The sequence below is a fragment of the Amblyomma maculatum genome, chromosome 8 (genome assembly GCF_055883805.1).
Source record: "Amblyomma maculatum isolate TAMU_Amacu chromosome 8, ASM5588380v1, whole genome shotgun sequence".
In the NCBI taxonomy this organism is placed as follows: domain Eukaryota; kingdom Metazoa; phylum Arthropoda; class Arachnida; order Ixodida; family Ixodidae; genus Amblyomma; species Amblyomma maculatum.
In genome coordinates this window covers 81289844-81307973 of record NC_139351.1, presented here as the reverse complement: position 1 = coordinate 81307973, position 18130 = coordinate 81289844, and the positions used below count along the sequence as shown (strand labels likewise).

At 46.6% G+C, this 18130-nt stretch overlaps 1 protein-coding gene across 2 annotated transcripts in view; it reads right to left on the bottom strand.

Annotated features, from left to right (window-relative positions):
- Positions 1–4181: 4181 nt before the first annotated feature.
- LOC146181609 (thimet oligopeptidase-like) overlaps positions 4182–18130 on the bottom strand; it is a 33014-nt gene continuing 19065 nt past the window's right edge. For both annotated transcript variants that reach the window (XM_084576616.1, XM_084576617.1), the window contains exons 11-16: positions 12706–12813; positions 11285–11358; positions 10048–10279; positions 9649–9780; positions 5273–5389; positions 4182–4538 (exon numbers count right to left, since the gene is read on the bottom strand). In XM_084576616.1, the coding sequence (XP_084432742.1) occupies positions 4449–4538; positions 5273–5389; positions 9649–9780; positions 10048–10279; positions 11285–11358; positions 12706–12813 (753 nt within the window). In that variant the 3' untranslated portion in view covers positions 4182–4448. The remainder of the gene's footprint in view (positions 4539–5272; positions 5390–9648; positions 9781–10047; positions 10280–11284; positions 11359–12705; positions 12814–18130) is intronic.

The window sequence follows — 18130 nt, the reverse complement described above, 5'->3', positions numbered from 1 at the left end:
TCCAGTTGTTCGTCGCATTAAAAAGTGACCCGGCTGTGAACAATTCGAAGCTATTCAGCTGCCATGGTAGCCTAATGCATAACCACTTAACTATGTCGCGAATTCCGTGTGTCATTTTCATACCATTTACTCATTCCTGCATACAGCTTTTATACACAAACTGATGTCTACCTGTTCTAAGCTGCCAGCGCTATCCAATAAAAAAATGTCCTACTATGAGCAACCTCTGTGAAAATGCGACATGTAACCAACCTTTCTATCTCATTGTGATAAGTTTTACGGTGGAAATATTAAGATGTTTATTAGGTTAAATCTAGATGATAACCTGGGATCTTTTACTCAGTTGGAGACCTTAAACTTTGTACGCCAGAACGCTATCCGTCATGGCTTCCCGCATTTTGCATGACCGGACAAAGTAAGCGCGCTTGATAGAGCTGTCTGCCTCAATGTGCTACGTATATGCGCCGAAAGTTTTTATTACAATTTTTATTGGCTGCTCGCAAACCCATACAATTTTGCTGGTTCGTAATTTTCAATGGAAGAACGCGCATTGAGTGTTGCTGTTATGAAACTCTTAGCTGTGATCACAAGAATGTTCACGCGTCAGAGCGCAACTGCAGTTGAGATTCAGCGAGCAGCCGAGTACGCTTATTTAATGGCCACACAAAAAAAGGGAGAAAATTACCAATCGCAGAAGGAAAACTTTTCTTGAGAGAGGTTTATGCCATAGCCATACAGATTGCTCCACTGCTGAGTTATTTCCAGCCCAGCTCGCGCTCAGTGGGTGCAGCAACTTAACGATATATCTTGCATAGAGCCTTAGCATGGGCACGATCATTGTTTTTATAGATTAGCTGCCGGTACTGTGTACAGTGAGAAAACAATGATTAAACCAAAAGTTTACACAGCTTGCTACTTCACCGGACCTCTTCAGACTTCATCATCCTGTTAATGAAGGTACTCGTAAGCTGACAAAGCTTGATTACTTCCTTTGCGGGGTACATCAAGCCTCCACTGTCCTTGGTTTTCAGTAACCTGTAACTGGTCCAGTTGACTATATTTCCTGCAACAGGCTCTTGCTCGACTGACATGTCGCCTCAAAACCATTACCAAATATTGCATAAATTAAGCAACAACCTGGTAGCGATAAACAAAACTTGGGGTTCTTAAGTCTCTTTGTGGAGCCTCGTTAGAGTGCCCGCACTTTGCTACGTGCTTATTCACCGTATCCCGTAATTGCTGCCTCTGTCGCATATCATTAGAATGCAGCCTTAAGCCACCGCATTATATGAAATAGCACCATACACATAGCTATATAAAGCCCCTCTTTACCGAAGCCGTACGAACGCGCCCTATAGGAGTATAGTGTGCCTGACTTGGGATCTAAGGGTCCCGCTTTCAATAATTCCCATTTCACCCTTACATCTTATTGACTCTCTCTGGTTTGGCAGCTCCTGCTACATTGAACATGTCATGCGTTCTCATTGCGACAAAGGCGTCTGGCCATATCACCAACTAAAGTGCCTTTTACCAGAGAGGTTTTTTTCCGACTGTCCGCCGACAGAGCGGGCGCCGGATTTTCTGTGGAACGTGGCTTTTCATTTTATCGCATCGGCTCAAACAGTCTCAACAGTATAAACAAATGTTGTATGCACAGGCTCCTTTACTTGCAAAGCCACTCAGACTAGCGCGGCAAAATTTAGAACAAATTGCATGCTTATATAAAAAACAAACCTTCGTAGCTTTTTCTGATATGTCCTCGCAACATAACCTGCGAGAAAAGCTTCTGGTGTTACCTCATCGTGTTCATTTGCTTCACAACACATCGTTGAAAATCCTAGTTCATTGGCCAGCTCCCTGGTAACTAAATAGGTTAAACAACGTGGTGGGAACACAGGAAAAGAGGACGACACAACTAGCGTGGTTGGGCCATCTTCTTCTCCTTTGTTCCCGTCACGTTGTTTGCACGATTAACCTATAATTAATCACCAACAAGTTCAATCTGCTGTCCCTTGTAGCAAATTCAATGGCAGCTGATAGGGCATTATGCTTCAGCATCTGCACTTTTTAACCTCAGCGCCGCTTTCATTTCAGAGGAAGCGAGTGCATTTCTACTCCTCGCTGCTGTCTTTGCCTGGAGCGAGCTCAGCAGATAAAATTAGAGGGTCTCTTAGATATATCTTAAGCGCACGACGGCGAAAGCCTACCCTTCTCCTATCATTTGCCTCTCATCGTTTGCCACAGTTCGTCATTTGAAGTCGTAGTTTGATATATTGGTCGTTTCTCAGTCATGATGAGTCTGCCTGCGTAGTCATTGTAGCCCCTATCACTCATAACTAAGCAGGTTACTCATTTAGAATCAGCAGTGGCCATTACATGTTCTTTCACATATTGGTCATTTCGTAGTCATTAACAGTAATGATGAGTCATGCTAGCTATTATAGTCATTACCACATATCGCTAAGCACTTTTACTCATTTCTAATCAATTGCGGTCATTACATGTCATAATTTGATATACTGGTGCTTACAAATAATTTTAGTCATTATTAACCATTATTAGTCATTAGCATTAGTCATTACCTCTATCAATGTCTACAACTTTTATTGATTACCTATCACCATCAATCATTTTCATTCTTAATCTCCCTCCTTGCACGTCCGCTTTTGCGACTGGCACACCAGTGCACAGATGCGATGCACAGATAACAGGCACAGCTTCTGCGCATAGATTTTCGCTCCATGAGCCTAGAACGGCTTTCGCCTTAAAAAACAAACGCATCCAGTCTCAACGTTAACGGGCTTGCACACGCGCGCACAAAAAAGTTTGCGTTTACCACGCAGACGCGAGGCGAACGCGCTCAGGACGGAAGCAAACCGTGCGCTCAGAGCCGGCGACCTCGGCGGCGACGTGTCCCCGAACAGTGGCGCCCTCAGCAGAAATAGCAGGCGCAACTGTAAACTCCCCAAGAACGCGTTTGCCCATTGACGGCGGCGCGATGCAGCAGGCCGCACCGAGTGCGCTTCCATCGAGCGGCCGTGGTAGAGGTTACGGTTAAACCCCCGCCATTCGATGCGGTGCCTCCCAGATGGCACCACATGAACAACAGAAACTACAGCTTCCTGTGCTTTCGCACCAAGACAACCCTTACCAATTTTACGAACGGCAAGGTCTCCCCAACTGATTAGGCTAAACAAAGTCACATTGGGTAGGGTCCTATCCCTGTTCTGGTTTTGCTTTACACGTGTCAGCCGAAGCACCATTACTTGTGGTTCCATAAGCATGTTGGAATAAAAGTACGGGCTTATTGCAGTCTTTCAGTGAAAACTCCAAATCGAGATCCCTTAGAGAGTGGAAGGTGCCTCCTCCATGGCATCCTCCAGTGTGTTCCCCCACATTAGAGTGCACCTGCCTATAAGCTTCCACCCACCCACCTCCATCCTCCAGGAGCCTCTAGCCATCATGTCATGGGAGAATCAAATTTAAGGGCTCAATGGAAAAGCATTCAATGTAAAGTAAAATGTACAACCTCTAATGCTGATGCATTATTGTCACATCACATAGTTTGTTCCTTCTTCTTTCAGTGACAGCTGTTAGTGTTGTTTCTAATCATTACATTCCTGTTTCCCACCAGTGACAAACAAGAGCAACAAGTCCATAAAACATGAAGACCTAGATCAGTGGGCAGCCGAGGCTGCAAGCAAGGGAGTGTGAAGGCAAGATTCTAAATGCAAAGATCCATCAGTGCATGAAGCCAGAGTACAGGAAGGGCAGGTTCTAGGCTACACCCTAGTGTATATGCCAAGGCAACAAAGATGCGATGGTTTGGTTTGGAGCTTTGAATATGAGGGACGCTGTAGTAAATGTCTCCAGATAACTTCGGCCACCTGGAGTTCTTAAACCTGCACTGGCATTGCACTGTATATGGGCAACTTGCTGTTCACCTCCATTGGAAAGAAGCCACTGTTGCCAGGTTTGAATCAGTGTCCTTGGGATTAGCAGTCAAGCGAACTGACCATTAAGCCAAAGCTGTGAAGGTCAAAGATCCGAACAGTTAGGCACTGCGCAAGCCGCCAAAGCAAAGGCGAAGAGGTGTCAGATGCAACTGAAAGCTGAAAGTGCCCAAAGATGCTATGACGCCCACTCTTGCATGCTGCATGTGTACTGCAGAAAGCATGACAGAAGGAGTATACAGCTCTTTATTACAGCACAACCTGCGTAAAAAATGATTTCGTGACAGAAGTGAGCCATCATTGAGGCACGTGCGGCATATGTCCAAAGACATAACACTGCATGGCACAAGGAACTTGAGCCCTCTTCTTTTTTCAAGCAAAATTATGGCACAGGAAAGACACAGGGCCTCTTTCTGCTACCCTTGCGGTAAAAAAGATAATAGTAATAAATGATGCAAGTTTGGTACTGAGCCAAGATGGCGGCCAGCCCTAGCATCAACTTGGAGGTGCCAGACCCTTGCTTTTCAGGAAGGCGTCCATCGTAGGGTCCCTGCCCAGAAAGTTCCTCAAGAGCTCTTCAGCATCCTAGATGGACAGAGTATAGTAAACACCATTGGCTGCAATGAAAATTTCGCACACCTTACACAGAAACAAATAAGGCAAATTTTGGTCCCAACTCTGATTGTAAACGAATCATGAGTCACAAATGACAAAAAAAATTAAGATGTCTTTTTGTTTTATTAAGCAGTAAAATGGCTGTCGACAGTAGGTTCTTACTACACCCCCTCCCCTCCTAAGTGCTTCCAATTATCATTCCTAATCAAAGGAGAAAGGACGACTGCGAGGCATGATGAAGCATTTGGTAGCAATGGTACTAATGCATTACAATAGAACACTTTATCTCAAAGAAAAAAAAAAAGACATGTAAATAAGCATTATTTTTGGCATAATAAGGCAATGCAATGCCCATACTGCCATAAAAAAAAAAAAGTGGGAACATAATATAACTGAAGGACATTGCTACACATAAGAAGTGCATTCCACAAACTCCTTTCTTATTATTTTCTTCATAAGAAAGACGAAGAACACTCAGCGACACTGCATTTCTACCGCCATTGCTTGTCTCCGGCGCCCATTTCTCAAGCTGAAGCTGTGACCTGCGGCTGGTAGTTCCGCCCTGCTGTGTCCGAAGTAGTGCCAGCGTTAGCCGTCGAAATAAGTCAGTAAGTCCTCTCTTCCCCTTTTATGCAGAGATCTCTAACACTTAAAAAAATGCATACACCTTTTTGTCATTGAAAACACACAGGCCGCTTGCTTACCTTTGTTGATCCAGGCTCAAGGATTTGCCTCCTGTAGTCCATGCCAGTCTTGGGGTTGAGGATGCCTTCCTTCTTGAAGCGTGTCTCAAAGAGGTCCATGCTGAATACCTCACTCCACTGTTACCAGGTGGCCAGAAGTCAAGAGTGCAGCAGAGGAGAAAAGCACAAGGAGAGAGACTAGTTCAAACCGACTGGCCCTTGCTATGCATCCTTAAGGAGGGACAATAATAGAGTCGAACGATGAGCTAGTTTGTCACACATCTCTTGGAAGAAGGCAGCAGAGCAGGTAACACCAACACAAAGCACAAGAGGCACACACACGCACACAAGGACTACGTAAAGTGAAGGAAGAAGATGTGCGGTTTTCAGTTAATATAGTTGTCAGTGCAGCGTAGTCCTTGTGTGCGTGTGCGTGCCTCTTGTGCTTTGTGTTGGTGTTACCTGCTCTGCTGCCTTCTTCCAAGAGTTAAGGAGAGACCCTGGTCCTAAGACAATATTTTTTATTAACTGGTAGATTTTGATGAAAGTTACGCCATTTATGCAGCTTTTTGTGGCGATTTCAAATATGCGCAATAATTTTATGTAAGCCATTTAGTTCTGAAGATATTGCGCACTTTATGTTCTTTGTTTGGAGGTGAGCTGTCAGTAAAACTACATGAGTTATAATGAAAGCTGGTGTATCAAATCAATTTAGAACACACAGAGAATGCAAAAATCAAGATTGAATGTCCTGGTTCTATTTTAACCAAAGTTACAGCTTGTCAAAGTTCAGAGGCCAAAAAGCCACCTTGACACTCCAGAAAACATGTAATTTTTAAAAACTTTCCTCATTAAATACCACAAATTAATTTATATTTTTGCATTGTGCATGACTTTACCTTTCGGGTGAAAAAGAAATTATAGCAGTATCGTAAGTAGAACCAGAAATATCGCACCTCCAAACATGCACCGTCCTCAATATTTTGATTTTGAGAAATTAATAAAAAACATGTTAATAAATTTTTGAACCACCAAAGCTAACAGTAACTAATTAAAGTGGGTTCTGGCTAGCTTCTGATGTCAATGCATCATTTACCATCGATATAAATCGCCATCAAAGAATGAAATTTCCGGCGAACAGAACGCATGGTCCGGAAGTCGCCACCAAGATGAGTGCGTTTGCATCGTGACCTCCGCTAAAGTTGGTGCCAAGTTCTGGCGCGCGATCGCCATTCCCACGTTCATGCTTAAACGCATTCGGCTTACAACTAATGATAAGCAACCGTTGTTCGTCTTGCACCGCGTAGCATTCAGAAGAAATTTTATTTCAACAAGATTTGGGATTCCGAGCAATCTTCTCTATGTTCCACGTGTTGCGAGACGCTGCTTCGCGACTGCCGCTGCGGCTGGTGACGGCACTGCCTCACAGGACGATCTATCCCGGCGTTGAAAGCTGCATTTGCTTGTCTGCACCATCATGATTCCGTACGCAGCAGATCATGCCGCTCCTCGCTGTCGCACTGAGCACGACCGGCTATGCTACACCGTTATCAGGCCATCGCGGACTCTACGCGGAACGTCGGCGCTTTGTCATTGATTGCAGATAACCAGATGCGGCGATGCAGCGTCCCCGATGCATTTATCTCCTCTCGTTGCTTTTTTTTAGGCTAATAACGAAGCGTGAATCTCAATATTGCGCATTTCGCGTTGTGGTTACGATGAGAGAACGGCGCTAGGCCGACTAGGCCTAAAGGAGAGACCTTTTCAAAATGGCGGCGGACCGCGAGCAGTCGATGCCGCCAGCCAACCAAAGCTCGCCATTTCGCTCACGTGCGGTGGGAGTCCAATAGCAGGGTGTGTTTCACGCAATTTTAATCCTTTGTTTTCCGCTTCGGTGGGCTCGCTCATGGTCACCAAACGAGATATAGGAATGGCCTGAATCGGGATCTTTTGAATGACACCAAGATTATGCCCGCAGATCGCGTATTTCTCGAACTGCGGGAGATCGAAATTCGGCGCCATTTGACCTCAGTTTAAAGGGCCACACGTGCAGATTCTCGTCTTTGGAACGCTGTAACGCACAAATTAGACAATATTTTTCAACGAAACTTCAGAGATAGCTGCGGAAAGATCTCAGAATCGCGAAAACGAGACGATTGAAAATTTGATTTTCTGACCGATTTTCGGCTGCAAAGACCCGGGTGCCCCCTCCTTCTAAATACCGGCGGCCATCGAGCTTGTTCTTTAATCCCATGCACTGCTTGGAAGAAACCCTTCAAGCATTGTTCCCCCTCGCAGAAAAACGAAATATCTCAACACACTGATATTTACTGCATACAGTTATAACAATACCGGTTTTAACAATATATCGGATATAAAAATGAACAGCACCTGCACCATCAGGCTTTCCATATGTTCTATGGTAAAATAAACCGCCTATTACAACAGTGTCATATTATATTATCAGTAATAACAATCAAATATGGTCACTTATAGTCAACAAAAATACAGAAACATGGTGACCACAGAAGGTGTTTATGGGGGCGTAGCCTCTCCCTATTGGCTATTCCCTTGCCAATGGGGAAAGGCTACGCTATCGCATCGGCAGATGTAATCTGCGATTAGGGGTCTCCATTTGGCGATCATTTTTGTTGCCCTCATGTAGAAATGCACCTCACTCTTTTGATGCACACTCTGCTGATAATGGCGGTGGACGCTAGCGTGCGTTCCCTTTTGAATGCCAAAATAAATACACACTTAAAGCAATTTGTCAAATGTCGAGGCTAAAGTAGAATCACACCGATATGAGCCTCATTGGCACCAAATGCGCGGTAACGCCAGTAAATGAAATTCCCTTGATAGAGTACACCGTTTCCAATGCACAGAAAAACAGTTGTCCAAGCGCACTAGTACACTGCTGTGGACAATAAAAATATGCAAACCACAAGTGCAACCTTGAGCACTACGTGCTTCCTATAAATCAGTGATGCTGGTCGCATAGCATGCACCATGAAAAGTAAATAATGGTGCGGTGAACGGACATCACGGATACCAAGATCCCTGGTGCCCATAGTGAATGGTGGCGCTTGGCCCGCACAGCTGTGGTACAGCGAGTGAATGGCAGCATACGGCCATAAATAAATCTCATCAGCTGAAAATGGATCAGAAGAAAACAAATATTTTTCACGACTCAGTGAGGTTTGTGTCACAGATAATACTGTACAGTGCAGGGTCACCCACTTCTAGCTATGACACGCTCACTCCTCTCAAAGTGGCACTGTGTCCGACCCGGCCACGCAGTAAAGCGAAGTAATAGGCCATACGAAGCACCACCTTGGTGTCCGTGCATGCTTGCATCGCTTTACTTCAATATGCACCTACATCGGACGCAATGTTATTTTGAAAGCGGTGACCATGTTGTAGCTAGAAGTGGATTGACCCTGCACCTCAACCTGTAGGAAAATAAGAATTCTTTGTGAGGTACACGAGAAGCAACCCAAAATCAGCTTGGTCACAAAGAGTTTCCCCACGTGATCTGCTGAATTATGGATTGTGCCGGCTTGTTCCAGTTGGGTTTTGCGGTGAATGTTGAGTTTTGCTAGAGTGAACACCACCCTACTTGGACACAATGATGGGCTCCTATGAGAGTCAGAAGAGCAAGCTTGAGGCATAAGTTGCCGAACAAGCTAAAAGGTGCATTCTGCTTGACGTATTTACCGTGCCAAAGGGTGCATTTTGTTTTATTCAGAAGAAGAGTTGTACCAGATTATGTATTCATTCCAGCAGCCTATTTTTGCCCATTTACATTGCTTAAAAAAGTATATCGTAATATTGTACTCCACGTAATACAGCACCCCATCCTACTATCTTGAGATATTTAGGCAAAAGTGCACCCCTTTTGTCAGTAAATATGATAAAGCACCTTACTGCTCTTTCTGGCCATTGGCCATGTGTTTTTCCTTTACTAGATCATATGTTTGCAGCAAGCAATAATCACATAAATAAAGTATTCCCAAGCCAAAACATATTCCCCGTTCTTCATGTGCGCATAGTTAACGCCTGTCCAACAGAGCGAGTCTGTGCAGCAAAGAGTTTTGGCACGGTACTCAGGGTGCTAAAATCTTTGTTCTTTCTAACCATCCATTTTTAACAGAGGAAAGCAGCTCCTTTTCAAAGCAGTGCTTTTTCTCTACACTGCACATTTTGGGATATGGAAAGCCTGAGCTCCAACACTTCTACAGTTGAAATGAAGAGCAGATGGCTGATCTTGCTTACATTACGAGTAAACTTCCTTCTGCAATACTAAGGAACAACTCTACAACATTTTGCCTGCCACGAGAACTCCGCAAGCAGCAACTGATGCACGGGATACAAAGGAATGGCTCGGTCATACGCACCAGGTAGCCATAGTAGCGTGCATCGTATCCCCCCATCAGGTGACCGAAGTTGCCAGCAAAGTTGGTCCCATCCTGGGGCTTGCAGCCAAGCAGCCTCTCCTGGATTTCACGGTACAGCTTGCCCGTATCTGCCTGTCACAGGAAGAGGATGCAGGGCAACACTGTTTATTTCGCAACACTGCAAGAGCTAACAAGGACATGCAGAGGTCTACAAAAACAACACAATCATTTCTCAAGCGACAGTGTCAGCAAAATAAAAGCGGTCTCCACTAAAAGTTCATTTTAGAGAGAGAAGTCCTAGCACATATGCAGAAATCAGCGGAGCAACAGAAGTAAAAGTTGTGTCTTTTGGGCACCACTCCCCAACCACCATAGAGAGCATGGTTTCAGAGCACATACCTCCGGCCTCACGTGCAGTTCGTGGTCGAACATGGACAGCGTGATTTGGCGCAGGTTGAACTGGGCCACGTTGGCGAGCCGCGAAGCAATGAGCAGGTCGGCCAGGTTCTGGGGCAGGGGCTCGCCCGTCGCATGGTGCTGGGACATGCGGCCAAGGCCCTCCAGGTCCCAGCACCAGTTCTCCAGCATCTGGGACGGGCACTCGATGAAGTCCCGCTCCACCGTTGTACCCCTGAAGCAGCCAGTTCAACTCTTGTCACCAAGCATGGGTAGTACAGTGTTTAGCTAACAGTGTCTGCAAAACACAGTAGATGCTAACACTCATAACACCTTGTGACCAGCGATTATAGGAAGTAGTGTGTCACCTTAGGGCTCCAAAGCGCTGCTGCTTCGCTGGGCATTTTAGCAAAGTCAGAACCGGGTATCCTCACACAGCACTCCAGGGTACGTATTCCGAGTCTGCATCATTTTCAGTGTCTTTGTTTGATCGGTGGAGAAAGAACCGAAAGTAGTGGCAACTGAACTGGCATCCATCCAGTTCCACTGTTTCCAACGATGAGAAGACTTGAAGTGAACATGAAAACGACACTTCTGAAAACGACCCAAACTCTGAATACAGACCTCGTACTTCAAATTAACTTGACTGGTGCAGGCAGTGAATAAAGTGTACGACAGATATTATGGGGCAGCGGAAATTCTTTGAGTTATGTGGAATACTCAATTAGCAGAGTTTTAATTACTGACATTACAGACTGAAAACTAGACTGGCACCAAAGTGCATTTCTCACACATTTCAGGCACATATCTGCGAGTGCATTCGGATCAGAAACAATCACATTTCTTGACAGCCAGGTAAGAAAGCTGTACCGCTAATTATGACAATGGTTGCATCCTCCACACAAGCCTATGCAAAAAACTAGTGAAGAAAGAAGACACAAAGACACAGACTCCACTGCTCACTCTGCACCAGTGTTCATTCCATATTATTTAAAAGCTTTTTGGCAGCAGCAGCAGCAGCGGCGGCGTTGGCTTTAGATGGCCTTGGACTTAGATGTGAAGACCAACTTACATTTCAGCAAGCTCAACTTCATTAACTTTCACTCCATTGCAACTTTTCCTTAACTACTCAAAACTTGCAAGTGCGAAACTAACTGCCATTGCTACGTGATTACCTTTACCCGTCCCGCCTCAACACTTTGTTTTTGTGAGAATAAAAGAAAAAAGAAATTGCACTCACTCGAATACAGCCAGGTTTGCTCGACTGCAGATGTGGTGCATGGTGTGACCAAACTCGTGGAAGAACGTCTCCACCTGGCCACAGATCAGAAAAAAGAAACTGCGCTGGTAAATGATGCTAGATGAATCGCCTCAGGCTGAAGATGAGGCGTCTGGAACAATAGCAACAGTAACCAGGACAAAACAAACACTATCCAAGGCATCAGAGTTTGCTATGTGCACCCAAAGTCCTTGCGCACCTGTCGGAAAGCTATGGGTTAGCTGCTACCACATTTCACAACCTGGCCTAATTTAGGGTCACAAACAAACAACAAAACCAAGGATTCACACACTGCTGAGTCATGCCAGTGTATTTGTGTCGATGTCACTTTGCAAGGATACACTGCAGTCCACTTATAACGATACCAGATATAGCGACATATCGCTTATAAAGATCAAATTCTTGAGATTTATCATTTTTCCCATTGCCCCAAGTAAAAATAAACCAGATATAACGATTCATTATTGGCGATACATCGGATACAACGATAGCTTTAATACCGCCCGGCAGGTGTTTACCCCGAAAATTTGACTGAATATTCAAAATAGAAGACAATGACGTGAAAACTCGACAGCGGCGAAAACAGAAGGAAATGAGCACCATCATAATCGCAATCGCAGCCACGCAATGGGTGCTGCTGCGACCGTATCGTCATCGCCCTCGCCGATTCTGCGTCTGTGGAAGATGGCGGCGACCACATTGACGGACGGTGCCGACGACGCGATAGCTCACGAGATGAAACGGCAGATTCATCGGGATTTTTGGCAAAGTTTCAAGGTTGGAAGCCTGGTGAAAAAATATGGAGATTCGCACTCTACGATTTTCACAATCATCAAAGCCGGGAATGTCCTTCAGTTCATTCGTCGCTAATCGATTTCGTGCACGCAAAAAGGATTGCCGCCAGCGTACACGCTACTGGAAGCAATGCTCACAGCAATTGTGAAGCTTCGGCTGCTGCTCAAGCAAGCGCGAATTTCCGACATTTTAAAGTATGCTTAAGTTATTTTATGGCTATTGATGTACACTGTAATAAAGTGTTTAGTGCTCTTTGTGATGATTAGCGTTGTTCAACTTGATTTACTCATCGCCAGTAAGTAGGCAAGCCTAAATGCATGTGAAAATATGTGGGTGTGCTTTTTTTTTCTCTTTCATTTTTTTTTTTTTGCCGGTCCAGATATAACGATAATCGGTTATAATGATCGGATTTTCAGGTTTTCTCAATATTGTTATAAGTGGACTGCACTGTAGTTGCTGGCACACTAGTGACAAAGGTCATCAGAGCAATAAAACCTTAACGTGCCTCGCTTCACCAGTGCGCAGGGGCATGCAACGTGATGATAATGACGGCGATGACGATAATACATATGAGAGCATAAACTCACATCAGAGTGTGTCAGCAGTGATGGCTTGTCTACCGTGGGTTTGGGGAAGTTGCAGAGGACAGCGACGAGTCCAACTTGCCACGAGTCATCTCGCTTGCGGCAGCAGGGCTGCAAGGAATGCGAAGCATAGGAAAATTGGGGCACGCATGCAATGCAACTGCCCGACAGTTAAGCACAATTTCACCCAAATGCACCCAAACAAACTCCACTAGCTTCACAGACAGTGAAAACGACGGTGGATTACGCGGCTAGGACTTCTAGAAGACAACACTGCGACACAACCCATGCAAACTAATGTAGAAAATGCTTAAAATGCAGTGGCTGGCTAGTTGGTTTTGCATACTGGAGACTGCAGTGCAGTAGTAACAAGGACGAGACGAGAAGAATGCAGGCACAGGCGCGCTCTCATCCCTTCCTTGTTCCTACTGCGCTGCACTCTCCAGTATAGAAACTGCTGCAGCCAAGTTGTTGTGAGCAAATTTTATTTTACGCTAAGAGATATTGTGTTGTCATGTTACCAGATTCCCACACTGAAGCCTAAAGACTAAAAAGAAGTGCGCAAGAAAAGACACATCTACCATGTGGCTGTGATCCGCTTTTCTAACCTGGCTGTCCACAGTAAAACGGTTCATGATATGGTAGTTCTGGCTGTTGCCAAGGTAACTGTCAAGGATAGTTGCGAGCATCAAGATCTCCACGGCAGCTGCTGCAGGAATTAAAGGGACACTGCAGCACTTTTTGCAAAAGTTGGGCTTTCAGCAGAAAGCCATAGTTTTTCATGCTGCGAGCTCAAATATCAGATTAAAATTAGGCAGAAGAAAGCAGAAATGGCCTTTTTTCAGCAGAGGTATGCAGCCTGCGCGACGGGGCTCACCGCGGGTCGCGCCGCCGCCCGTGATTGGCCAAGACGTCGCGTGACGACATTCTGAGGAGCGGGGAAGCTGCCAATGCGGCTCCTTCGCTGCGCTGGGTTGATCGCAGCTCTCTGCGGCTTTGTGAATGTCATTATGGCATGCCATGTCCTCCCGAATGACCATCGGGATATTTACCGCATGTATCCGTACAAGATACGTCCACAAACGATGCAGCACTTTCGTTGTGGGGAGCGTAGATTTGGCATAAAAACTTGCTTTAGTTACAGGCATTTTGAAAAATAGTGTGTTATTATTATCAGAAACGACATGGCCCTCAGCGAAACCTCGGCCCGCATTTTCCTGGGCCGACTACCTCCATCTCAGGCCTCTCGCCCCGCCCGAAAGGTCATTGTTGTGAAAAATGAACCCAAAGCTTGGTGTACCAAATCCTGCTTTGAATGCCAGTCGTGGTACCTTGGGAAAACGAAGAATGTTATAGATAGGCTGAAGCAGTACACAGCTACCACCAGACAACTGAACAATAAGCGAAGCGCGGTTGCAGAGCTCTGCAGTGCATACGAGGTATTGACGGGGCCATTGTGCTGGAGACCAAGTCAAATGCACGCAGAATGCTGCTTGAGTCATACGACATTAAGCAGACGTTGAAAGCCTTTCCTTTTTATTGTACTGTCCCAATACACGTTTAGTGAACTGACGGCTGACGTATGTTGAAAGCCAAGCTGCAGCTCCTTTGCACCCATACCTTCATGAGAAAGCCGTGTTCCGAAATGTGTTTTCTTACAAGAGCTTCGTTGTTTTCATTTCCAACTTAATGTGCATCTCCAAACAAGACAGGGCTATATAAAATGATGAGGCAGCAACGGGTGCAAAATCGCAAGGCCATGTATGAACAACTTTGATGATTGATTGCTAGAACGCACCGAAGGAAACCTCGCTCTTTGCGCTCCTTACCTGAATGCGCCTCTACCCAGCTGAGCGGTACACTCCTTATCTTCTAATAATGCTCCCGTAAGGGTTCCACGAACATATCAGGCACGTGCCGTGCTGGAAAAGATCTCACAGTCTTCACAACCTAGTTTGACACAGCAGTGGACTCTTCTTAATCATCTGCTAGTTCGCAAAAATCATCAGCGCGTGCTACTGATGCGTTGTCCATGTTTAGCACAGAATTCGTTGCGCGAAGCTTTTGCGCAAAAAAAAAGAAAAAAAAGAAGAGAGACACGCGAATACAACCATGCGCCGATGCTGTCTAATCGTCCCATCATGAGATAGCAGTCCATGAACGGATCGCAGATGACTGCCCCGACTGTTTGTTACAAGGAAACAGAAGAAACCGTGTCATGGTTCAGCCATGCCTTTTTGTCAAAGCCCTATAGAAATCGCATTAGAAACAAACTTCATGTGGTCACAGTTACGAAAATGCTTCGAGTAGAATGTTTCCTTTGGTCGGCTTGAATTTATCTCTCTTCTCAGCAACACCACATTGCGCCGCGAGCTTTTAATACAATGGAAGATCACATCGTCGCGTCCACAGCTGTTCGTGCATCCAAACACATGCAGAGCTGTGTTGTATCAGGTACACAACACTAACTTGACGTGTTTTGTACGTCCGCAGCGTACGCAAAACGAGGAACAGCGCACGCCGAAAACCCCTTCCATTGGCTCTGAATGCCTCCGGCTCCTAACGGTGACGTCACGACGGATGGAGAAGCAAGGTTTCTCCCTCCGCTTTTTTCCTGTGTAGTTGTCACGTGGGGTGCGGGAAATTTGAATTGCGTGCTTTTAGTCGACGATTGCGCAGGTGTTTTATGTATAATCGAAAAAATAACTTCACAGGCATGATCATCAAATAATCTACTTCAAAAGCCTATAGTATTGGTACATTTGAAAACCGCTGCAGTGTCCCTTTAAGGACACAACTCAGGGGACTAATCATTTCCATTTGATGAAATGAAGATGCAATCTTTGCTTCCTATCTACTATGGAAATGAATAGTGGCACAGCATTAGGAATGAGGGTGCCCATAGTTGAGACAATGTGCTCAGCACCACTCGTCGCAATTGAAACCATACCTGCATACCTGGTTTTGAAAAATTATAATGTACCGAAACAATAGGGGCCAGATGACCTGGCTGCAGTGTGAACATCTACACACAAAAGCAAAATAAAACTGCATTCACACTACAGTCAAACCCGGTTATAACGAACTGCGTAATTCAACGCAATTTGTTCGCTATATAAAGTATTTCGCTATAACCAAACCCGTTTATAACGAACTTCAGTACCAAATTCGTTATACACGATGTCCAGACAGTGCAGCGAAAACGCACTAACTAAAGAAAAACCGTGCCGCTCACCATGAATCTACAAAAGAAATTTATTGCAGATAAATGCTCACTTATTTGCAGTAGGCAGTGATTTTCGCCTGAACACTGCATTTAACTCCATCAGCGAGAATCGCACTTTCCACACGCGACATCATTTCCACAAACTCCAGTCCGCTTCCCTGTATTCGGGAGCAGTATCGGCGCAGCAGATCGGTAGCAGCGAGGGCTTCGTGCAACGTCGGGCGAGGGCGATCGTCCTCCGGCGGCGGCTCCTCGGTCTCCTCGTTCGCACCAGATGCCAGCATGTCGGCAACAATTTCCGAGTCCAACGGGCTCGCTGTCACGGCTACGTTGTCGTCAACAGTGAGAAAATCCTCCAGGGCAACTTCTTCGGGCACAGCGTCCGGAACATCAGCGAGTTCTTCCCACAGCGTGGCAACATCGCTGTCATCTTGCACAGCGCGCGCTTCACTAGCAGCTTCTGCATCCTCTCGACATAGTCCAGCATGGTGGAAGCAGTTGCGGATTGTGGATTGCGTCACGTCTTGCCAGGCACGGTTAATCATTTCTATTGCGGCCAGCAAATTAATCTTGAGCTCGTCGTTAACCCGCAATTTCACCAACAGCCGCTCAACGACGCGTTTCCAGTAGCCAAGCTTGAAAGCGCGGATGATCCCCTGATCGAGGGGCTGCAAAACCGCTGTTGCGTTCGGTGGCAGGAGACAAAGCTCGATGTTCTTGAGCGTGACGCCGCAGTGGTGCGCAGAACAGTTATCGAGGAGGAGGCAAATCTTTCGCCCGCTCGTTGCAAGTTCCTCGTCCCAGCCACGCAGCCACGCTTCGAACAACGTTCTGGTCATCCAGGCCTTAGAATTTGAGTTGTATGTGACTGGGAGTGAAGTGCATCCTTGCAGGCACATAGGAGACTTGAACTTGCCTATGACAAGCGGCCGCAGCCTTGATGAACCGTCCATGTTTGTCGTGAGAAGAACGGTGACTCGGGCCTTATTCAATTTGCCGCCATGGCACTTCTCATTCTTTAGCGCCAAGGTTCTGCTCGGCAGCAGTTGCCAAAACAAGGCAGTCTCGTCGATGTTAAAAATATTGCACGGTTCGTCTCTCTCCGTGACAGCATGCCACACATCTTGCACCCACTTTTCAGCACTCTCAGCGTCCACTGCTTGGCTTTCATTTGCAACCACCTTCCCGGTGATGGAGTAGCGGTCTTTAAATCGTTGGAGCCAACCACTGCCCGCTGTAAACCCCTCGACGTCCAGGACGAAGGCAAAATCTTTTGCCTTCTGTTGTAGCATGGGGCCAGAGACCGGCAGATTTCGCGCGCGAACGTCCAAGAACCATTGGTACAGCGCTTTCTCTACTTGGTCGTAAGCCGGCTTGCGGTGGCGAAAGCCGTCACCGTCGTTCCTGTGCATTGCCTCTGATGGCCGACTGTTTTTTCAAAATGGTGCTTAACGTGCTCCGCGGAATCTTGAAATGTGCGGCAACGTCAGACTTTTTTTCGCCGCGGCCAACGCGGCGAATTATCTCCAGCTTGTCGGAAAGCGGTAGGGCACGCCGCTGCTTCGTCGTCATCTTGCAGGATGTAGCGCCGGAATGCAAGCCAGCAGCAACGTAGGCACGTCCGGAATCGTGAGGATAGCAGCAGCACGACTTGCAAACGCGAACAAAGAAAGCTCCGAGGATGCGGGAAAGTTCGCCACTGACGCGTTCGTTGTTCGGAGGCTGCCTTCCCTTCGCCCAAACTTGAAACCAGTTCTGGCCGGTGTTGCTTCTTTCTCGAAGCGCAATAGGTCCGGAGCTGCTCGAACGTCTTTGATCACATGGTAGGCAGCTGCCGAATAGGAGCGCTGCAAAGAGAGGCTGGCCGATGGCGCGGATTTTAAAGGCTACTCACGCTACTCCGGGCGACGGCCGCGCATGCGTACAGGAGGGTCCCTCGTGGAAGCTGCTGTAGAGAGCCCCTCCTGCGTTTTACGGAAGCGTGGCATCGGCGCAGAAGCAGCAGAAGCACCCTAGCGGGCGCGTGATGACGTATGCGCTGTGTGAGACCTTGGGGAACGGAGCCGTCGCCAATCCCCCTCCCATCTGACAACGGCATGCGCTAGAAGTATTGCGGCCCGGCAGCGTGGGCTGCCCGGAGAGAACTCGGAGCCGGCACAAAGGCCCGCCCGTTGGCGGGCGTTTGGAGACCGATCGCGCGCG